This window comes from Cyprinus carpio, unplaced genomic scaffold (assembly GCF_018340385.1).
Source record: "Cyprinus carpio isolate SPL01 unplaced genomic scaffold, ASM1834038v1 S000006531, whole genome shotgun sequence".
Lineage (NCBI taxonomy): Eukaryota > Metazoa > Chordata > Actinopteri > Cypriniformes > Cyprinidae > Cyprinus > Cyprinus carpio.
The window spans coordinates 314,516-322,432 of NW_024879196.1; the positions used below are offsets into that span (position 1 = coordinate 314,516).

Here is a 7,917-nt window from a genome sequence, read left to right on the forward strand (position 1 = left end):
AGTTTTGATGACTACAGCACCACACAGAGTGTTCTCAATAAAGAATTCTGCTGAAGATTACCCAAGAGTCTCCTGGTTTTCGCTTCTGAGTTTCCAAAACTACCAACCTATTTAACCCACCCCACTGAAGAAATTTCAATTGGGATGTATGTCCATTTGCAATTTATTGAATGGGATCGCTATAGTAGGGATGATTGTCCACCGATCTATTAACCCCTTACCAGTATACCCCCATTTTCAGCATGGAGACAGAAATGACATACCCAAAATAAAAAGGTTTCTGCTTATGAGTCTTTCTGACTAGATATACAATCAACATTTGTTCACAAAGCTGACACTTCAAAGTTTACTGTTCAAGAATCAGAATTACTCAGACTGTTATGATAATAAAGATATATAAGCTCAAGCATAAAAACAAAAATAAAAATATTAAAATCATATTAAAAAAAAAAATTATTTGTTGATGTAGGATATGATTTTAGAAACATAATTGAGCTAAAGCCACAAGTCTACTAATGCTTCGTTTGAAAATTCATAATATAATCTGTAAAACTGTGAATTGTATGAAAAAAGTTTTAAGGCCATGTCATGTGTGTTTTTAGAAAAGGCTAATAAAATTTAATTTATGGCCCCTGTAATCTCCTGTAAACTCTCCTGTAAGCTCTCCTGTGTGCTGTCTCCGTTTGGCTCCGAATACTGCCTCATTCATGATTCTATTGTTCTTACGAAACGAGCCTTTCACACATCGCCCAGGTATGAGACATTATCCACATCATTCTTTTATCATTTTTCTTTTGTTTTTATTCAGCCATTATTAGCCATTGTTCTGGTATTTAAAGGTTTAGCAAGCCACATCGCTTCAATCCCAGTATACATTTATCCAACTATTATCAAAAGTCTTACTATAAAAATACAACAAAACATTCAGACCTTACGTGAATTATGACAAAATGCATTATGAAGAAGAACCGCACCTGTTATGTAGCTGCATTAGCGCTAACAATAGCATCAAGTTACATAAGACAATTTATGAGATTATTAGTACACTTTTACTCAAAATTCACTTTAAACCTACATTGAGTGTTTGTAATAACTTCCTTTTGCGATCTCATGTGGAATTTGGGCGTTTACTGTTGTAAAAATATGCTATTTATAGACTTTTATATCGCTGCACAAATTAGCATTACATGTGTGCAAAATAATTATTGTTATACAAATGCCCCAAATCTCAAGAAAATCACATACAAACCATATACTATTGTAATTTTCATTTATTATTTGGATATTTCAGCCACTGCGTTGGGAGCAGCTAATTATAATCAGATCGTGTAAATCAGTGGAAAATTAATAGAAATTATGATTCTATCAGAAGAAATATGAAGTAAACATGGGTAAATGCATCTTTGGACTTTAATCCCATATTGATGTTGTTCAGTGAATCTATGTGAACACAAATAAACTGCTGCTGACGTGACTGAATATGAATGTGTGGTGAATTTCTATTCAAAATTTGACATAGTACGGATTTATTATTTTGCACTCCTGGCATAAATTACTAAATTACTGTTACTGCAAAAATGTTTTATCAACAATGTTTTATTAAGTGGTCAAATATTGAAACTAGAGTCTTTAATCTTTCTACTGATAGAACAGTTTGTCCAGAGTGTGATGTTTAACGTGCTGTGAAAGTGAAACAACATTAATCTGGGATCGCTGATGATCCTTGAACGCAAAGGGGTTAAACCAGTACGACTGAATACATTGCAAATGGGATGTATGTCCATTTGCAATTTATTGAATGGGATCCCTATAGTTGGTTCATGTGATGATTGTTCACCAACCTATTAAACCAACCCCATTGAATAAATTTCAATTGTGATGTATGTCCATTTGCAATTTATTGAATGGGATCGCTATAATAGATTAATGGGATGATTGACCACAAAACTATTAAGCCGAATCAATGCAATAAATTGCTAGTGGGATCTGTGTCCATTTCCAGTTTATTGAATGGGATTGCTATAGAAGGTTCATGGGATGATTGTCCAGCAATCTATTAAACTGATCACATTCAATAAAATTGCAAATGGACCCATGTCCCAATTGCAAATTATTCAATGGGATCAGACAAATTATTTAATGGGCCTTCTGTACAGGACCTGTGGACACTTGAATAAAGTGCATTTTCATAAGTATGAACAATATTGTTGATAACACCACCTCTCTGTACTCAGCACACTCATTGGAACCCAATCATGTCAGCTTCATGTCATAGTATTGCCTAATTTGCATAAAACGTATGTAGAATTTAAAAGATCCCACCTGCAACTTATTTAATGGGCCCTCTGTACAGGTCCTGTGAACGCCTGTCAATAAAATGTATTTTTCATAAGTATTAGTGATGTTGTTGATAAAACCACCTCTACTGTACTCAGAACACTCAACAGAACCCATTCATGCAACTTTTATGCCATAAAACAGTGCGATTTGCATAAAACAATGTCCACGGAACCACTATGAAGGAGGTCGTAGGGTAACCAACTTTTCTGCCCGATCAAGGAGGTTCCGTTGAGACAAAGATTTTGAATGTGACTCGATCTGACCCTTCCGAGCCATGTCTGCGAACACACTACAGTAAGCCTATTTAAGTAAATTGAAAAAGGGACTTTTTTGGAAGGTACCAGGGGCCCAAATCGCACAGGATAGGGTGTGTCAGGATAGGGTGACCAAATGTGCCATTTTCCCAGGACACGTCCTGGCCAGGATTTCTATATTGCCTAAAATATCCAGGTTTTGGCTTTGGTTTCCTGTTTTCATACTTAATGAAGGTAATGATCGTTTGACCAATAACATGCAGACACTGTACGTAAGTGACCATTCGTGGTGCGTGAGAAGGTGGGATCTACAGAGAATGTTCTATGGCGTTATTTTTTAGTCAAAAGTTATGAGCGTGTAAGACATGCTCACGAGCACATTATGTTATTTTACACGCGCAAAAATAAACCTTCAGCTGGCATGATAAAACTACTCGCGCACAAATTTAACAACCGAGAGGTGTACATGTCGCTGCGAGCGAGCGCCTGGCATACTCTCATAGGTTAACTCTGCTTGTACAGTGGAATCCTGCTCGCGCGCAGCGGGCTTCTGCTCGCGGAGTGCTTCTTTGCTCGCGCAGTGGATTTCTGCTCGCTCAGCTGATTTCTGCTCCTTCGAGTCTACATGACTTTTGACAATTTGGGGGCGGAAACCAAGGAGGGCACTGAGCCTCTTATGATTGGTCACTTTCACACAGGGACATCCTTGTACCTTGATTGACAGCTCTCATTACAGGAAGCACGGAGTTGGGTTAAGTTACCACTGAAGAAGAGTGGGAATGAATTAGAATGAGTTTTCTAATATACATAAAATGTCTCTACACGTATAAAATGCTGCGCAGATCGTAGTTAAATCAATTACCATCGATGTATATATTTGCGAACGATGAAGCCTATGTTTTGTTAAGTAAGTTAACATTAACGTTACATATTTTTGAGCAACAAGTAATGTAACTAGCTAGCCTATTCGTTCTGTAGCTAACGCCTTAGCCAACACTTGTGATGCTGATCGCCCGACACTCATTTTAAAACTTTTAATCTTTAAAAACTGCATCTTAGACAACTAACGTTAGGCTAACTGAATCATAACATAATTGTTTTCACATGTAAAAGTGCTGTTCTTATTGACGCTGATAAAATACTGCTTTGAATGTTGGGTAACTTAGCCACATGTTCACATTGTCCCTTATTGTATTTTTGTGTGGATCCAGCTGCTCATTTTGCCGTTTATAGATGTAAGAGAAAATGGCGGACGCAAAAGAGGAGGTGAACTATTTTCTAAAATGTTTATTACGTTAAAGTAGTTTATTTGTGGTGGTGTTTGTTTCAGTTACATTTCTTTATTTCTCCCCATTCCTCTAGGACGATTTGTGCAATATGGCCCTCAATTTGGTGGCCAGGCTGAGAGCTACATTTAATAATCCAACACTAAACAGTATGACTCATGAGTAACTATCTTTACTAGGTTGCGTTGCCATCTCTAGACAACATATGTGGTTTGATTACATTATGTTGCTTTCCCTGTATACATATAACAATATATAAATACTGTTTGTGGAACAACTTATTGCATTCGTCATGGAAGTGTTCCTGTCCTCATCATACAGCTCACCTATTCATTTAGCCTATAACACGACAGAGGTTACATGATGTCAGTGAATTAATTATGTTGAATGAACAATGAAGTTCAGGGACAGTGCAATGCACAGTCATGCTCAGCTCAAATTCATTTGAATTTCATCTACTCCTCTTTCTACAGGTGTTTCCCTGGACTATTTAAAGATAAGCAGAAGTGTAGGCCTCCTTCGCGATTGTCTAAAAAAAGGTCAGGCACCAAAACAACGCCAATCCAATTCTTTCTTCTGGACAGCCCAACAGAGAGAACCCCCAAACCATCTGATGAGCTAATGCTTTTACAAGCTGGATTAGGAAGAAGGACTGTAAATGTTCCAGAGGATGCTTGCCATAATGAGGTATGTGGTATGACACTTAATGAAGTAAGAACTGAAATTTGCACAAAATATTATTAACCTATACTAAAACAGCATATCCAGTGAAAACAGTAGCCCCAATCTTAGCCACCAAAACCATATAATTTATTTTTGGAATGCTGCCAATAACTCTAATGAACAGATTTGTCTTGAGCTCATTTATTTGATAAATATTTGCTAATCTTAGTCACACACTTTAAATTCATAGATTACACACATTCTTTCTGAGACGTATCCGAAGATGTCAGAACTGGAGGGTGCCTGGATGCTGCACAAAGCCATGGGTAAAAAGCAAGAGACTGAAGTTGACTTTTTTCTCCAAGCAAAGGAAATTTATTTAATCTTTTTGTTTGTTATAAAGTTGTCATGTTTGAAAAGTATGATCCTTCCAACAAGGGGCAGAAAATAAATATTTGTTTAATATTTGAACTTAAACAGGAGGATCAGGTCAACGGAAACTCAACTTGTTGACACCTGAAGAGGAAGGATACACAGGGCCCAGCCTTGTGAAGAGCTGGGGAGCCAAGGGCTGTCTCTACATTATGCCCATCCAGAACACACTGGACATTTCTCCCCTACCCTTCACAGCTCTGGAGTTCCAGGCCATGCCGAAAGCCCGGTGTGTGTCATGCCAGGAGTATGTGCCTCTGCAGCTCCTCGGTCTCCATGTCAAGACATGTATCCAGTCTAAAGTCAAGGTTGAGGTATGGCTTGCTGATTTGAAACTATAACATTGATGTTCTTTCTCCTTATTTGATATACAGGTTGGTCATTATGTCATTTCTTAAATTTCACAGCAACTATTGGATGGTGGGACCATGTTAGCAGTGTCCCTGTCAGCTTAAACCAAAATTGCTTCTGGCACTGTTGTTTATAGCTATTGTTTTTTTGTAAGTCATCAAGTCTTGATATTTAATTTTATAGACCCACAGTGATGATGACATTATCAACTTGGATGACGAAGTGGTAAGCTATCAATACAAATGAAGAGATCATACATAGCATTTCATATTATTGAGCCATACATTTATGATTTTGTTTCAAATATATCTGGTGGGAATGACCCAGAAATGTTTTACAGGCATCTGGTGATGTGCAGCCATCACATTTGGAGAGTAAGGTGAGCAAATTGCTTCTGTTTCTTCTTAAGATTTAGGTTTTAAGAATTAACCAGTGAAATGTTTTACATGATCTGTTCTCATCAAAGAGCATGTTTACATCTGACCTCTGAAAGAGTACATCTGCATCTTTAATGGATATTTAACACTGTTATTTTTTTTATTTTCATAGGTTGCTTGTCCATTGTGCAGTCAACTATTTACAAAAGACGACATCTATGTGCATGCAAGTGTCTGCGGGGAGAGGTAAAAGCTTTTCTAAGTTTCTTCTTAGTATCTTACAAAGTTTGATGCATTTTGTATCCACTTGCTTAAAATGCTTAATCCCACTGTAGAGTCCCCTCATCATCCCCCCTTTTATTAAAGAATTTGGACAGATGATGGATTAAGGTAACCTGTTTATGGAATTTTTTGTTATTGTTGATCTTTACAGCAACACAAATGAGGGAGATGCAGATATTAGTGAGGACACCGATGAGCACTTCGGCAGGTATGCTGTAGAATAATTTTTAATGGGATTGGATAATGATGCTTGCCTTGGTCTGTAGCACTGAATTCTCAACAATATTGTTTTGATATTGTTGTGTAGCGTATCAGACATCCTGAGGTCACTTGAAAAGAAAGTTGACACATCCCGGTCATTCAACATCAATGTGACAAGAGAGGACCTGTTTCAAAGGGGGCTGAAACAGTGGGCCAGGCAAAAACAGGCCTCCCCAAAGAATCTCCTCAGGGTCTCCTTCATTGGAGAAAATGGAATAGACCAAGGCGCTCTTCGTAAAGAGTTCCTTACCGGTATGTGTGCCCCACCAAGATCAACACACATGATGAAAAGCACATTTAAGAGATTATCAATGTGAATAATATCTTATACATATCTAATACATTTGACAAAAGCAGCTCTTTGTTCTTTACAGAAATGGTGTGTGGAATTGAAGCACGTTTTTTGAAGGAGATGGGGAAAGGGGCAAAAACCCTAAATACAGTATCTGTGACTACCAGGACAACAGTTTCAAGTATGTGCCACAGTCTGTCATATAAAATATATGACTTTGTATTGTTTAATTAGGTAGTAAAAGTCCACTGCCATTTTGTTCAAAATAGCTTTTGTCTTTGTCACAAAAGGACTTGTGGGGAGATTTTTGCCACAAGTTTGGTGCAGGGGGGTCCTGCACCAAACTTCCTTACAAGATGGTGCTACCATTTCTTGTGCCATGGGGAGATGGACAAGGATGTTGGTCTACTCGAAGTCACTGATCAGGATATTAAAAATCTGATGACAGAGGTATTTAAACAGTGTAATGCATACATTTTTCCAAGTCAGGCATATAAAGTTATCAGACAATGTTTGTCTCTTTTTGCAAATATCAAGGTTGTGTCTCTACTTTCAGGTGGAAAATTTTTGAGGTTGTGAAGGTTTTGTATACTTATCAGATGCGATTGTGGCATGTGGCTACACTGGGCCAATAAATGTTGACCAAAAAAAGGCCATCACAGAGTAAGTTAACATAAACATAACACATAAATATTTGTCACAAAATGCTTTAGTGTTAACAATTTAACTCTGAATCAATACAGTATTATTTTCGTTTACACTTTATTTTAAGGTGTCCTTGTTACAGTGTAATTATATATTTAAGTACAGAGTAATATTAAGTAACTACATGTACTTAGTATAGGAATAGGGTAGAATTTGGTTGAGGGTTAGTTGCATGTAATTATGCATCATTTACTGTTATTTCTACGGTAAGTACATGTAACATGTGTAACAAGGACACCGTAAAATAAAGTGTTACCTTATTTTCTTACTGTTTATTAGTGCCATCGCTTTGCATGCACTGGTGAGGCTGATCCCGATCTTGAACCAGCTGCGTGAGGGATTGAGGCTCTACGGATTAGATGAGGTGTTAGCACAGCACACCCAGATGTGCCAGCAGCTCTTTGTCCCCGGCCACTTACAGGAAGTCAGTAACGTTGTGAATGAATTATTTTATTAGAACAGCCACTGTTAGAGACACTGATGACTTGCTCTTATGGCATATTCTGCATTTTTACTTTAAGCTGCCTTCAAATGTGTGTTCAAAGAGCTAAACGCTACAGGCCAAAACATAAAATGAATCTTTAATTTAAATCTGCAATCCTTACTGTTTTACCGTGTTTAAGCATTTGATTTGCTTCCTTATTTTAGGTGAATGTATACTTCCTTCTGCTTGC

The 7,917-nt window shown here is 37.4% G+C and overlaps 1 protein-coding gene and 1 long non-coding RNA gene across 2 annotated transcripts; both read left to right on the forward strand.

The window, feature by feature from the left end:
• Positions 1–5,643: 5,643 nt before the first annotated feature.
• LOC122143916 lies at positions 5,644–6,193 on the forward strand. The gene is made up of 3 exons (XR_006159429.1): positions 5,644–5,705; positions 5,876–5,949; positions 6,137–6,193. It is a non-coding gene; the product is annotated as an uncharacterized LOC122143916 (long non-coding RNA).
• Positions 6,194–6,195: 2 nt separating this feature from the next.
• Positions 6,196–7,662, forward strand: LOC122143918 (G2/M phase-specific E3 ubiquitin-protein ligase-like). Its single transcript, XM_042754496.1, has 5 exons — positions 6,196–6,200; positions 6,293–6,498; positions 6,656–6,719; positions 6,829–6,988; positions 7,523–7,662. The coding sequence occupies exons 1-5, from the start codon at positions 6,196–6,198 to the stop codon at positions 7,577–7,579; spliced, it is 492 nt and encodes a 163-aa protein (XP_042610430.1). The 3' UTR covers positions 7,580–7,662.
• The last annotated feature ends 255 nt before the right edge of the window (positions 7,663–7,917 follow it).

What these genes read in the sequence shown, in the direction of transcription:
- LOC122143918 (XM_042754496.1), top strand. An exon ending in TCGTAAAGAGTTCCTTACCG is followed by an intron (nt 6,499 to 6,655) that starts GTATGTGTGCCC and finishes CGTTTTTTGAAG; the next exon opens with GAGATGGGGAAAGGGGCAAA. An exon ending in TTAAAAATCTGATGACAGAG is followed by an intron (nt 6,989 to 7,522) that starts GTATTTAAACAG and finishes ACTGTTTATTAG; the next exon opens with TGCCATCGCTTTGCATGCAC.